Raw genomic sequence first — 15,142 nt, forward strand, 5'->3', positions numbered from 1 at the left:
CTTTCCAGGCCCCCACCTATTCTTGTTACCCATTTTAGAAGCCTCCACCCACCCCCACGTTTGCTATAATCCTTATAAGATGACCAGAGATGAGAATGCACCGCTGAGTCTCAGCAAGGGCAATAACAAGAGAAACACACAACTGAAAATCAAACCACCAAACTCCTTTCTGCCTGCACACTGTTGCCCCCTGGTTCTGTGAGGAGATCCTGGGTCCAAAATTACAGTTCCCACTCTAACCTGTCACCTCCCACTTGCTGGTGTTAGCTGTCTGAGCTGGTGTCTCTCCCTCTGTTCTTTAGATTGTCTAAGACCAGATCTGTCAAGGTCAGAGTCCTGGGTCTGTGGACAGGGTGGCAGCACCAAGTGATTTACATCTCACTAATATTCCTGGTATGCAGCTCCACTGAAAATCTGTCACTTCTCACTTAAATCACAACTGTTCTGTCTCAGCCCAGGAAGAGGACAAATAGAAAGGGCTCAGGAATATTGGGGCCAACTCAGACACACATACTTTGGAAGCCAGGGCACTATCTTCTTCCAAAGCTTGGGGACACTGAAGTTACTTCCAGTAAATGTGCTGGATCAGACAGGTCACACCTTTTGTATTCAAGAAGCCATACCATATGAGGGCAGGAAGGGTTAGACACCGATAGAGTTGGTATACTAGCTGCTTCAGAACAGGTCTATGGTTGGCAGCATGGCAGAATGGGATCAGGTCCAACTTTGACTATGGAGAGGAGGCATTCTCTGGTGCCCAGTTCCCTATGCTTGGCTCCCTCCAATTCCTTGACCTGCAATGCTCAAATGGCCTCTTCCATGGCTCCAAAACCACATGCCTTCAGTCCTTATCGTCTTCTAAAAGACTGACATTGTTTCCTGTTGGTAGAATATTTCACCTCCTATGCATCTGAACAGTTGAGCTTTCCTGGCTGACTGGATGAAATTCCTTCTTCCTCTTCAAACTAGTAACCAGCCTGTGCCTTGACGCCTGAGGGATTGTTAGAATGACTTCAGATACTATTTATTTACATGACATTCTACTTTTTTAAAATCATTACTAAAGCTATTTTCCCTCAGCAAAATGGGGCAAAATGTTCCACAGGTTAACTGTATATTGTGCAAAGATAATTTCCTTTTGATGCATTTTAAATTTGTTCAGCTAGAAACATAGGGGTTTATGTAAAAGGGGACTGTGCTGGAACAGGATGTACATCTGCTAGAGCCACTCTTCTCTAGGTTGGGGATAAGAAACCGAGCATGACTGTCTACCAAATTAAGAACTCTATTAAAAGGGAAACAGCCAATAACCAACCCTTCTCCTTCGAATGAATGAACTACACCAGCTGAAGCTAAGCACAGGCGGCCCTCTGGTGGTCAAGCTGCTACAATGGGCGTCTCTCCTTGAGATGTGAAATGACATGCTATGATCCTTTAGGCCAGGGGTGGGCAAACTTTTTGGCCCGAGGGCCACATCTGGGTATGGAAATTGTATGGTGGGCCACGAATGCTCACAGAAATTGGGTTTGGGGCACAGGAGGGAATGAGGGCTCTGGTTGTGGGTACAGACTCTGGGGTGGGAACAGAAATGAGGAGTTCAGGGTGTGAGAGGCAGCTCCGGGCTGGGCTCCATCTGGGAGTGTGGGCTCTGGAATGGGGCTGGGGATGAGGGGTTTAGGGTGTAGGATGATGCTCTGGGCTGGGACCAAGGGGTTCGTAGGGTGGGAAGGGGGAATCAGGGCCAGGGCAGGTGGTTGGGGCACGGAGGTGTGGCTGAGGGGCGCAGGTTCCGGGCAGCGCTTTTCTCAAGTGGCTCCCAGAAGCAGCGGCATGTCCCCCATCCAGCTCCTACGTGGAGGCACAGCCAGGCGACTCTGCTGCATGCTGTCCTGTCCACAGGTGTCACCCCTGCAGCTTCATTGGCTGAGGTTCCTGGCCAACAGGAACTGAGGGGATGGCACTTGCAGCAGGGGCAGCATGTGGTATGGAGCCCTCTGGCTACCCCTACGTGTAAGAGCCAGAGCGGGACATGCTGCTGCTTCCGGGAGCTGCGCGAGCCCCCGACCCTGCTCCCTGGCTGGAGTGCCAGAGCAGGGCAAACCCCACCCCACTTCCCAGTGGGAGTTTGAGGGCCAGATTAAAACAGCTGGTGGGCCAGATGCAGCCTGCAGTTTGCCCATCCCACTCCTTTCTTCCATCCCTTCTTGGCCATCCTTCTGCCTACTGCTGCATTCCTTCTTGCAGCAGGATAGCTTGATAACATCAGCTGCAAAGATCTCAGATTCAGGACTGTTATAAACAGGTTGGGGATTAATTGTTCTCTATGTCCACTGAAATTAGGACAAGAAGTAATCAGCTTCATCTGCAGCCAGGGAGATTTAAATTAAATATTAGGAAAAACTTTCTAACTGTAAGGATAGTTAAGTACCGGAATAGGTTATCGGGGAGGTTGTAGACTCCTCATCATTCGCGGAGTTTAGGAACTGGTTAGAAAAATACCTGACAGGTATGGTCTCTCAGCAGAAGGGAACAGAGCTCTTAATTTGGTAGACATTTGTGCTTGATGTCCTACATTTCTAGGATTCTACTGTGCAGTCAGGTTAAGGAAGTGTATCAAAGTGGAGAAGTTAAGAGTACCAAGGCACAAACTTCCCACTGCTGTGCTGAAAGTCACTTTAGAAGAGGCTGAATCATTACTAGGAGAATCTCACATTGTCCCTGTTCCCTAAGCTTTAAAATCATCTTCAACTCAGCTCTTGCATGTTAATACTATTATGACCTGTAGTAACTAACAGCCCCTATTACTACAATTCAAGAATTACCCAGGCATCAAGGTTTTTTAGAAAAGATAGGAGAGAGAGCTGAGAGAATAAAAATTCAAAGTCTAATGGTAAGGATTTGCCAGATTTTCCAAAGTTTCCTTAACCGAGGTTTGTATTATACCTCATCTTTTCAACAGACCATAAAGCCTCGGAGACCTAGTCATAGTCCGGGACCCCATTAGGCTAAACGCTCTACAAACAGAATAAGAAGACGGTCCCTGTCTCCAAAGTGCTTACACTTTTAAGACTAAAGCAAGCTACAAACAGATGGGTACCAGAGGCAGATTAGGGATTTGTGGGGTCCTGGGCCTGAGCAAGAGAGGGCTCCCCATTCCTTCCGCCTGCAGTTACTTCTGCCGAGGAATGGGGTCAGGGTGCTTGCCTGATTCTGCCCACCTGGCGCTCCTGCTGGGGAGCAGGGGAAGCCCCTATGCCTCGACCCTACTCCCCAGCAGGAGTCTGAGCGTGCGTGGGAAGCCTCCACACCCCGACCCTGCTCCCCAGCAGAAGCACCGGGTGGACAAGCGGAGCGGGTCGGTGCCCCAGTGACCCATTTTTCCAGGGGCACCTGGGCACAGGCCCCATTGGCCCAGTGACTAATCCGCACGCATGGGGGATCTGGGTTCTGGGAGAGTGGGGCTTGGTAGGGTGGGCGTCTGGGTGCAGCTAGATGGGAGTCAGTGGTGTGGGGGTCTAGAGGTGGGGGCTCAGGCTGATGCAGGGGGTTGGGCTCATAAGGGTGGGGGGTTTGAGTACAGGGAGCTCAGTGAAGGGTGGTCTGGGTGCAGGGGTGGAGGTCTGGAGGGAGGGGACCTGGGTATAGGGGGGCTCCAGATGCAGGGGTTGAGGTTCAGTGGGATGGGGTTTGGGTATGGGAGATCCAGATGCATGGGGTTTGGGCAGATAGAGGAGTAGCTCCCCATACAGTGACCCCTCCCTCCGCAGCTGTGGGGGAGGATGGGGGAAGGAAGCAAGGGAGGATACTGAGCTTCCTGCAGCTGTGGGAGGTTTCTAGGGGTGGGTCTGAGACAGCCCCAGCCACTCCTTGAGGGGGAAGAGGAAGTCCCATCCTGCCTCCAGCCCAGCCAGGACTAGCAGCTGATCTCGGCTCAGGGTAGGTGCCCCTGGCTGGGGTGTCCCCAGCCCTGTGGTGATTTCTCTCTCCACTGGCTGCTCCGGGTGCCTGAAACGATGTTCCTGCACAGCTACGGAGTGGTGCATGACTGCTCCTCTTGCAGCTTCCCTTTGGTTCCCTGTCAGAAAGTCATTTTTCTGCAGAGAACCAACTAATTCTGCGCACGGGCAGTGGAGCAAAATTCCGCCAGGAGTACCATTTTCTCAAAGTGACTGAAGGAGTGTCTATAGCTCTTCTGTGTATTTTTCCACCATTGTTACAAATGGCATGACCCACTGACGCAGCATCACAATTCAGTCAGTGGAGCACAGGGTGACCCCACTGGCAGCCATTTGGTCCACAAAGCCTTTAAGACCAGTCTAAATATATATATATATACACACATATATATATATATACACACACACACACACACACACACCTACCTCTACCCCGATATAACGCCACCCGATATAACACGAATTTGGATATAACGCAGTAAAGCAGCGCTGGGGGGCGGGGGCTGCATGCTCCGGCGGATCAAATCAAGTTTGATATAACGCGGTTTCACCTATAACACGGTAAGATTTTTTGGCTCCTGAGGACAGCGTTATACCGAGGGAGAAGTGTATCACTTCTGAGGTCTCCAAAAAATGTTAGTATGACAGAACCTGAAATTCAGTGAACAGCTGCACCATTATTTGGAGAGTTGTCTCCAGAGTGGGGAGGGAAAGAGAAGTCAGGTGGTGGCCACCAAAAATACAGCCAGAGATTCTCCTTCAAAGAACTGCCTCCATCCCGCCCTGGCCTCCATGCACATCTGAGAAAACTCTCCTGAGCAACAATAGGCAAATTCTAGCTTCTCAATCTCTCATTGAGTTCAGGGACTCAGATTTCTTTGTTCAGATTGTTTAATGCCTTACAAAAGGAGCAAAAGGCAGCCAAAGCTTTCTCCCTTGAGTTTGGATCCGGTGTGCAGTACTCCAAGACTTAGGCAATGGCATACTCTATAGCAAAATTCTTAGAAGGTCCAGCACCTGGAAAATTCCAAGACCAGTTTCAGCTACATTTTTTTTAAATGGAAATTTGTAATCAGTTAGGTCTGAAATGAGTAACACAATCAGTATGGTGACCCCTCCCAGCTTACAATAAGATTGTAAACTCTTCAGAGCAGAGATAATGGCTTCCCGTGTAACTGCACAGCACATTAGGGCCCAGAACCTATGGAGGAGGGGAAGGGGATAAATTAAAAAACAAATAAATAAAGTTTCTAATAAAAAACTCAGATTCTGGCACAGAATTCTGCAGCAAAGGGCGGATTCCATGGCAAACTGAGCAGAATCTACCAGACTTTGCTTTCTAGTCTATGGGGTATCCTTCTACAGGCCCCATAATCACATGCTCTGGAAATGTAAGAGCAGAGGCTCTCCCCTTTACTTTCTTTCTGGCACAATGCCACAGTGAAGTGAGATGGAAGCACAGCAGAGAAGATACAAACAGCATCATTGGAGGTAGGACTGCTGCCTGCCAGACTGATTGAAACTTGTCTTAATATATTATAAAAATCAGAGAATCATAGAATTGTAGGACTGGAAGGGACCGCGAGAGGTCATATAGTCCAGTCCCCTGCACTCAAGGCGGGACTAAGTATTATCTAGACCAGGGACTGGCAACCTTTGGCACGTGGCTCACCAAGGTAAGCGTCCTGGCAGGCTGGGCCGGTTTGTTTACCTGCTGCGTCCGCAGGTTCGGCAGATCGCGGCTCCCACCATCCCAGGCCAATGGGGGCAGCGGGAAGTGGCGGCCAGCACATCCCTTGGCTTGCGCCGCTTCCCGCAGCCCCATTGGCCTGGGATGGCAGCCAGCAGCCAGTGGGAGCTGCGATCGGCCGAACCTGCGGACATGGCAGGTAAACAAACCGGCCCGGTCCGCCAGGGTGCTTACTCTGGTGAGTCGCATGCCAAAGGTTGCCGATCCCTGATCTAGACCATCCCTGACAGGCACAGTTGCCAACTTTCACATGGTAAATAAGCACCCCCACTTCCACAATAAGCTAAAAAGCAAGCTAATCCCATTTCAAAACAAGGCCAAAACAAGCCAATCCCCCAAAACCCCAACACTCTATGTGACTAGATCGCCCCAGCGTGCAGTCTGGACTGTAGTGGGCCCGCTGTGCACCCCTCTTTCCCCACCTTGCCTCTGCTTGACCCCCGGGCGCCGATCAAAAAAAAGAAGTAACAAGCTACAGCCAAAAACTAGCCAACAAGCAACTCTCAAGCCAATTAAGGCAAAAACAAGCCCAATTTCTGCATTTTTTCTGCAGATTTGGCATGTCTGCTCACAGGTGCTTGTCTAACCTGCTATTAAAAATCTCCAGTGGAGATTCTACAACCTCCCTGGGTAATTTATTCCAGTGCTTAACCACCCTAACTTAAAACCACCTTTGCTGCAATTTAAGCCCATTGCTTCTTGTCCTATCCTCAGAAATTAAGAATATTTCTCCCTCCTCTTTGTAACAACCTTTCATGTAGTGAGATTCCCCCCAAAACAGCACCTCCCTGAACCAGTCTCTCCCTTAGTACTGCTGAAAAAAACTCCTGATGCCTCGTGAGTGCTTTGTGCTTGTAGTGCTGCAGACAAAACTTAGGAGAGGGAGAGAATGCTGCAGACAATGAAGTTCCCAAGCAGCACGTTCACTCTTTAGCATTCCAGGCCAAGGGGCTGTGTGTGTGGACAGTCAGGGAGTCTGCAGTATTTCCCTTTGTGCAGCTACCTGTAGGCACAAAGAACACAGGAAAGTGCGTGCAGAACTTGTGAGATGCATGCATAGCTAGAACTTCTTCTGGCCCAGTCCCAGGTCAAGGCAAACTCACAGATGCTAGGATGAACTGAGGTTCCAGACCTGGCTAAAGGTCACTGACACCATTCCGTCTCCATGACATCAGAAGGAATTGGTGAACAAGACAACGGAGATGGCCAGATGACATCACCCGACCTGCTGCAAAGAGGGGCAGAAACTTTAGAACCTACTTCATGCTAAACTAATTCAGACTGCTGCTCCCTTTCCTTCATGTCCAGTCAAACAGTTAGTTTTTCAAAAAGCTCTTGCCTCCACCTTGATCCTTTCCCATGGTCACACTAGTTATGGTGCATGTGGCTTGTCTGGAACAGGAATACAGTCACAGCTGGAAATCATTTTGATCATTCCACAGGGGGTATCTGGGCTATTTACCCACATTTGAGAGCACTCATCGAAAACCATGAGCCCCAGATTGATCCACTTTAAGGGGATACTGTGACTCTGTCCCTCTAGGTTCTTCATGGCACTCATTACTGTAGTAACTGAGCTCATACTTCTCCGCACCAGACAAAATGAGAGCTTGCTCCTGTTGAAGGGTGCCAGATGGAACTCTGCAGTGCAATACTACCGCTGGGACTCTGGGATCCACACCTTCTGCTCACTCTATCCAGCAGCCAGCACTCACTCACAGCTTAAAAGACAAATATAGGCCAAAGTCAGAGAAGGGAATGCTGATTTCATTACACATTAGGATACTTGCCAGCACATAGAGGGACATATAGAAACCATAAGAACTATACCTACAAGAGAAGGGGGAGGAACTAAACCAAAGACTTTGGGCTAATTCCAAAATACACTTTGACAGCATTACATCCAGCAATACCGATATCAGCAGCTCACAAGGCAGTGGCCACAGAATCCACTCCCTCCATAATCTTTTCATTTTTAAAGTTATGTTTCTAGATCTTATAGTTGACAAGAAAAATCTTCCAAACATGAACATAATGACAAATATCGTGCTGTTAATCTTAGCCTGCAGACAGCCTGAAAACAACTCTTAGATTCATGGTAAAGGAATGTTGACCCTGAGGCCTAATAGTAAACAGTTTGTCTACTGTTAACTATTTAGTTGATCATTCAGAAGAAACCTCCAGATGCTAAGTTTATATCCCGCAGCCCAAAACTGCCACAACTTCCCAGGTGCCATAAGCTCCAACTGTCCACCCTTCCAACCAAAACCTCCAGCTTCTCCCGACAACTTCTACAATGCAGCTAAGCAAATTCAGTGTAAATACCAGCAGCACAGAGTATAATGAAATGCACTTATATAAATATTAACTCAGAAACTGACCCTATTATTCATTTGTATAGTAAGATTACTAAAAATCTCATTTCTGGATTCACCAGAAGTTGCTGCAGACGTTCCAGCCTGCTGCCCCGTAGTGAGGCGGCCTGGTTCCCAGGCGCCCCAGAGGACCAAGAGCTGGAGGCCGGACTGGGCAGAGCTACAGAGCTCTGGGCCCGCCCTACAAAAGGTCAAGCACCGACCCGGAAGTACAAAGGCGGGCCCTCCGAGCTCAGTAAGGCCCCGGCCGTCAGCCAGGCTGGACATCCATGACTGAGCTCCCGTTGAGAAGGCCGCAGAAGGCAGCGGCTGACCCAGCCTCCCCCTCGCTCGCTACCCAGAGGAGGACTGGCTGAGCCTGCCCCACTCCCATTACCCGGGGGAGAAGCCAAGCCAGACGGGGGCTGTTGACTTGGAGGACTCACTGAGCCCACCCGTCGTACCCAGGTGATTGACCCCTCTGCCGACACGACGACGACTCAGGTACTCGAGGAGGGGGAAAGTGGAAGTAGCCCAGGGGCAGCCAACCCCAGTCTGGCTGCAGCAATGCCAGAACCCATGTCAATGTGTTGTGGCCAGGATCCCCACTGACCCAGCAGCAGACTGCCTGTCGCTGTTAAGGCCCCAGGCTGGGACGCAGTGGAGTGGGAGGGTTTGTGTCCCCCCCTGCCACCCTTCCAGGGGTCGCAGACTCCCCATCTCCCTGGCCTGAGGAGGCCTTTAAACCTACTTGAACTGCTGCTCAGCCCTGCCTGAGGGTCTGAGCCCTGTACCTGTGTTTGTTGCCCCGCCCTGAGCCAGTACGGGCTTTGTTGCTGTATGGACTGAACTGCTTGCTGTGCAGTGAGGCGGCCTGGTTCCCAGATGCCCCGGAGGGTGAAGGGCGACCCCTTGCCCGACGGGAACCCTTACACACCCTGAAGCACCACAGAAGCCACCTAGTCTTGCTGCAGAATTCAGTTCAATTTCCAGGTCCTTGATTTAGTCAGTCCTACCAGAAGTCAGTGGGATGGGTGAGATGGCCCTGGCCAATCCTGGGGACAGACATGGTGAGAAATTAGAAGATCTGAAGAGGACTCTTCACACTAAAGCTAACCAGTTTAGGTCATGTCTGTGCTCTCAGGAACAACTCCAAACAAAGACAGCAGCATTTTTAAAATATTTTATTTATTATACAAACTATTTACAAAATCCATGGGCTTCCAGAACCTGCTGAACTCCACTTGGAACTTGCCAGCTAGAACTGGGCCTGGCCTCTCTCTCTTAGTCCCTGTTTCTAAAACATGCAACATGACTCTCAGATACAGGCAGAGGCCAGGCCCTGTGAGGTCTACAGCAGCTCCAAAGTGAGGAATCTGTCTGAGATAGTACCATGCACCAAAAACTTTCTACTGAAGCCCCTCAATAAGGTGGGAATATTTAAGGGACTAACTAAAATAAGGAGCCTCTGCAGCAGAAAACACACAGTACAGGTGACCACAGTGCATTCCGTACCTTGCCCCCAAACTGGTGTCACTGTAAGGGCAGCATATAAGGTGGGTGTGTTGGGAAGAGGAAGGAAGAGATTTAAGGACAAAGATGCTCTACCGCAGAAGTGGTGGAGCCCTGGGGGAAATGGGACCAGCTAACAGCTTACGGAAACGATAAAGAAAGGTTATCAAATAAGAACTAACAGCATCCATCACAGTTCTGACTGCACTTGTGTTGAAAGAAATTCCTTGGCATCTGTATAACTGCAGAGAGGCAAGCGGTGCTGGCTGTACCACAGTGAGGATTATGGAGCTGTTTCAAGCAGATGAAGCTACTCAGTGCTCAGCCACTCAGTCCTCAATGTGGAAAGTCCAGCACTAGAGAAGGAGGGAGAGGATTCCTGAGGAAGATGTCATCAGCAGAATCAGCCTATAACCACAAGGTTCGAAAGGCCCTTGCCAGGCCAAAGAACAAGACATAAGACTGCAATGAGGGAACAGCACCATGCTGCACCTCCCCAACCAACAAGAGTTGGGCGGAGCAACACCGCCACCTTCTTTTGGTCCCTAGGGAGAGCAGTGAATAGGTGGAACAGTATACAAGAGCCTCAACTACATTGACCATAGAAGCCATCCAGAGTGCAAATAAGTTGGAACCCCAGAGGGGGTCAGAACCTTACAAAAAGGGAGCCTGTTTTAAAAAAGGGACAAAGTAGCCACTGCTAAAGTGATCAGTCAGGAAGGAACTGCACCAGCTGTTTAGCAGGCTGTCTCCCAGCACTTCAGTGCCGGAGAGGGAATTAACCCACAAGACTGGGAAATCCCGATGAGCCACGACAATACTTGGCGTTCCAGCTGGTTTGGGCACCGCAATGGCTTATATTTCTGTAGAGATGTGATGCAAACTCTTCCTAAGAACATTAAGACACTGCTTTAATAAAAAAGACATTTTTCTGTAATGTCTCCCAAGATTCCTAATTTATTTAGTAAGTTGTATTGGAAAAGTGAAGAGCCATCTTAAAAGCCAGACCTCACAAGTCCTGCCCAGTTCAAAGCAGCTACAGCTACAGCAGAATGAAGGGACTGAGGGTGATGGCACAATTTATTTTATCTAGTTTTTTAAAATTAGCTCTTAGAGATGCTAGATTGAAATAACCCAGGATCCTGAATCCTCCTCATTCCAGTGACTGCATTCAGCACAGGCAGTCCAAGTTCTTTTCACACACCAACCATTCACCAAAGTGCTTCCACTCTTGACCTGAAGAGATGCACTTTAGGGGCAAATTGAGAGTTCAATTATCTGTTCACATTTTGGCCTCACTGTTGAAACTGGAAAGTTTGCAAACTAGGATCCTTGACTCCTCACTCCTTTACTTCGCTGGAATGGGAGGAGCTGAGCAGACAGTCAGAGATAACAGAACCTGGTAGTTATAAATTTGCTGCTCATACTGTCTCCCAAATTGTAATCTGGACAATGGTTAGTGCAACATGCCACCTCGTGGGCTACTCAGTGTCTGTTTGGGAGATGCTCCAGTTTAGTACCCTGTGTACTGGAAAGCCTGCAACACTAGAAGGAACAGCAGGGAACAGTGCTCAGGAAGAGAACAGCAGAGGATTGGGAGGAGAGAAGGCCAGCTGCTCTCCAGGTACCAATACCACTTTGGGAAACACTCTCCTGTTCTTCCAGCATACTTCAAGCACTGCCTCCTGCTGCCATGTGATAGAGGTAGAAGCCAAGACCCTGCGGAATGTCAGGGGCTGAGGTACTGGGTTCTGTCCAATACCATCACCCCAACTGTAATTCTGTACAAACAGAAGTCCAATGCACACTGTAGCAGCTGCCTGCTGGCCAGCTGGCCTATCACTTACTACATACATGCCATGAAGGTGAACACTGGAGAGGCATTTGTGCTCAGCATTGAAGGCTCACACACTCATACCCATCCCCTCTCCTGAGGAAGAGAAAGGAAGGCAAGGGGTGTGGGACAGCTTCCTGTGCAACTTTAGGACCACCTTCAGAAACATTTACTGGAGGAGAATCTCCTCTTCCAGCTTAGTAGCAGAGGCCTGTACCAGCCACTGTCAGTACAGAAGGACTCTCCTGCTGCCAGCCCTTGGCGGAGGTAGTACAGGGTCACTGCCAGGGCCAGTGCTTGTGCTCTAACGAAAGTGTGTTCCTTTGGGGTGCTCTCTCTAGCAGATGCTGCTCTCCCTCCTCTTCAGCAAGGGCAAGAAACAGCAGCTTCCAGTGCAAGTGAAAGGAAGAGAACTGAAGACTTAATGGGTCAGGTACTGAATGGGAAAACAAGCCTGTGCCCTTCAGAGACATGCAATACAGGGGGAGTTACATAAAATATAGGGGAGCATCAGCAGAAGGACTTGGGCCAAAGCATGAAAAGGTGTTAAGGCTTCCCACGTGCCAGATCTCCAACAGAGCTTCAAGCTAATCCTCGCCCAAAACAGCTACAGTACTGACTACTACATAGACCTCCTCCTGTGCTACACTGCAACTCCTGCTCACAGGCTCTCTCCTCCCAGAGGGACAGATGCACAGAGTCCTGGGAAATCCCAGTGCCATACTATCCTGACAAAAGTACCACAGTTCTTTTGCCGTACCACTCTGAGATGGGAGTGAGGGGAGGGCATGAGGCATGCTCTTGGTGATGTACTCTTGACACGGAAAGACCTCTTTGCACAGAGTCTGTGCTCTGTCTCCATTGCTCTGTGAAGGGAAGAATGAGCAGTGGACTGGAGCTACGCCTTGCCCTGGAGAGCCAGGAAGCTGGGATGGGGAAGGGAATCACAGCATGCCAAAGCCCTCACATCCCTCACTGATGGCCAGCTGGAGCATCTTGTGCATCTCTTCATAGGAGTCATAAGTAGGGAGGCACAGCTGGTTAAAACTGAAAAAAGAAAAATAATTAACACATACCACTTGTGCAGTGGGGGAATGTCCACCACAGGCACCTCCAGCTGCTCACTGCCCTTGGGTGGGATGACATGGTGTCCACCACACGCTGTCATCCATTATATACAGGTTGCCCACCACATGCTTACTACCAGCAGCTCACAGATCAGAGGTGCCCACATACCTGGCACGCAGTATTGGCAGCTCACCACAAGGCGTGCCACTAGATGAAGTACTCGCCATTCAGAAGCACACAGTGTAATCCCACACACATGCTGCAGGGAGTTCAATGGCCAAGGCACTCACCAGGTGTGGGCTGTCGGCAAAGTACTATGGGTTGGAGCTGCGATGATCTGGAAAGATGGACAGAGCGCAGCAAACCCTCCTGGAGGCAGCTGAGAGGAACCAGTTGTGAACTGCAACAGCCGGGCCAGTTCCTCCTGCGTGAAACTGGAGACCACGGTCCAAAACCACCTCATGACCTGACAAGGACCAGTAATGGCAGAGCCAGATCAGGGAAGCAGGGTCACACAAGTACAATGGCAGGTTACCAGAAGAAGAGCAGGCAAAATGTCTTGCAAGAAAGTAGCTCTACCAACTGCCACAGCCGCCTCTATTATAAGGGCAAACCAGATAAGGAACAACTGCATAGTCAGTTCTCATCAGCCACCTTTACCCCTTGTTGCCATCACCCACCTCTATTAACTAAGAATGTCTCATCCATCTCCCACACCATAGGTGAGCCTCTCTACTGGAAACAGAGCTTTGAAGCAGCGCCCGGAGCTGGAGCATGGCACAACTCCGGAGCTGCAGATTTTTGCCTGGAGCTGGAGCGGAGCCAGAACAGCTCCAAAGCCCTGACTGGAAATGCTGAATGCGTTTTTAAGGTTTAAGATAGAAATCCATATCTGCTTCCTGCACTAGCTAATCTTTTGTTCTCTCACATCCTCTGGTGCCTTGGCAGGTTGGAAGGGAGAACAGTTCTAGTGTCTGTCACTCACGTAATTTGTTTCCCTCTTGGACACTTTGGCAGTTCCCATCACTTCTCTAGACAGTCTCATGTGCCCCCCTCAACAGGGTGGGATATGCTCCTGGAATAAGTCCAGGGTCACTTGCTCAGGAATCTCTACTGGCTGCCAACCTTCTACTTCACAATGACATGGACTGAAAAATCCTCAAATCATCCCTGATAGATAGGTATATCACCCTGAACATCTTCACTGATGAGATTCCCAACACTTGCCTTGGCCCAGTGCTGAAATGCTCTTACAGTTGCCTTTTCTTTGCTCAATACAAATACTGAACTTTCCCCTGCTGCAGCTGCAGTCCAGTCACCCCAGTTCTGCCCTCAGTGGCTTCTGTCCTCTTTGTACGCCCCCTTTCCAAATGCAAAGTCTGCTCTCCTGTGTCTGTATCACCAGGCCCAGGTCTTGCTTTTCTACTCTGCTCTTCTCCAAGTTCTTTCCAGTTTTTCTTTCTGGAAGCTTCTCCTGCTTTCAGCAGGTAGTCTCCATATGAAGCCCAAGTGACACAGAAGACAGTCAACCCATTTCAGTGGAGGAAGAAGAAAGATTCCCACCTACCTTCTCTCGGAAGTGCCAGGATCCTCCCACCAGCACAGCATGAGCCTTAAAATCACAGACGCTGATGTCTCCAGTACCACACATCAGCAGCTGAAAGGAAAAAGACCTGCAGTTACACAAGCAGTAGCACAAAGTACCCATGAATCCAGCCATTATTCCAGTTACAATAGTCAGCTCTGTGCCCTTAAGAGGCATGCAGGATACTCAGAGTCCTGGGCTCAGGACATACGCAAATCTAGTAAGACCTCATGATCTCAATCAAGAGATAGGATGGTATCTCATGCAGTACCAACTTCTCCTGTTGGATGTAAGATAGGCGAATGGGAAAAAACAGCTCCAAAACCAGGAAATAGGGGAAACACTGAGAGGAGGGGGCTAAGAATCCTATGCGCCCCACTGCTATTCTAAAATCTTGTCACCTACTGAGAGCGCCCCCTTGTCGTACCCTAAATTGACTATGGTAACAGCTACCCATAAAACAAGACTTCATGTTTGGATTCCCAAATGACCACTGTAGAAAGTGAAGTATTAGACAGATTATGCAAAGCGGTGAGTCTCAGAGCTGGAACTGGGATGTGTGCACCAAGGAATCTAGGCTTAGATGTTAAATGGAGAGCAGAGAAATTGATCAGTACCGCTTTGCCTTGCCCTGGGCTCAATATTATGGTAGAAGAGTGACCTAAAGGAACTGGCCCTGTCCTCTAAAGATCATCTCACCTGTCCTAAGCAGCATTCAGTCTGGCTAGCCTTCCTACTACCCCAGGGGGCATTAAGAGCATCTGAACCCATGACTCAAATACCCATTGATTAGGACTATAAACAATAATGACACATTATTATCCCTGAAGCCAGCACATATGAGAGAGAAGGAGGATTCCCCCAAACAACACTCATTGTCTTCTCCCTCAGATACACATGCTCACAATGGAGGGGAGGGAAGGAGAGGGGGGAAGGTTTGGAGAAGAGACACTTTGCAAGAACATAAGAACGGCCGTACCAGGTCAGACCAAAGGTCCATCTAGCCCACTATCTGTCTACCGACAGTGGCCAATGCCAGGTGCCCCAGAGGGAGTGAAGCTAACAGGCAATGATCAAGTGATC

The 15,142-nt window shown here is 49.5% G+C and overlaps 1 protein-coding gene across 5 annotated transcripts in view; it reads right to left on the minus strand.

Annotated features, from left to right (window-relative positions):
• Window positions 1–9,228: 9,228 nt before the first annotated feature.
• Window positions 9,229–15,142, minus strand: part of AREL1 (apoptosis resistant E3 ubiquitin protein ligase 1) — a 29,254-nt gene continuing 23,340 nt past the window's right edge. For 4 of the 5 annotated variants that reach the window (XM_075065537.1, XM_032801982.2, XM_032801989.2 and 1 more), the window contains 3 exons: window positions 14,042–14,131; window positions 12,765–12,940; window positions 9,229–12,453 (listed from right to left, as the gene is read on the minus strand). In XM_075065537.1, the coding sequence (XP_074921638.1) occupies window positions 12,351–12,453; window positions 12,765–12,940; window positions 14,042–14,131 (369 nt within the window). In that variant the 3' untranslated portion in view covers window positions 9,229–12,350. The remainder of the gene's footprint in view (window positions 12,454–12,764; window positions 12,941–14,041; window positions 14,132–15,142) is intronic. The other variant, XM_075065536.1, reaches the window with a different exon arrangement.

The sequence above is a fragment of the Chelonoidis abingdonii genome, chromosome 4, assembly GCF_003597395.2.
Source record: "Chelonoidis abingdonii isolate Lonesome George chromosome 4, CheloAbing_2.0, whole genome shotgun sequence".
Lineage (NCBI taxonomy): Eukaryota > Metazoa > Chordata > Testudines > Testudinidae > Chelonoidis > Chelonoidis abingdonii.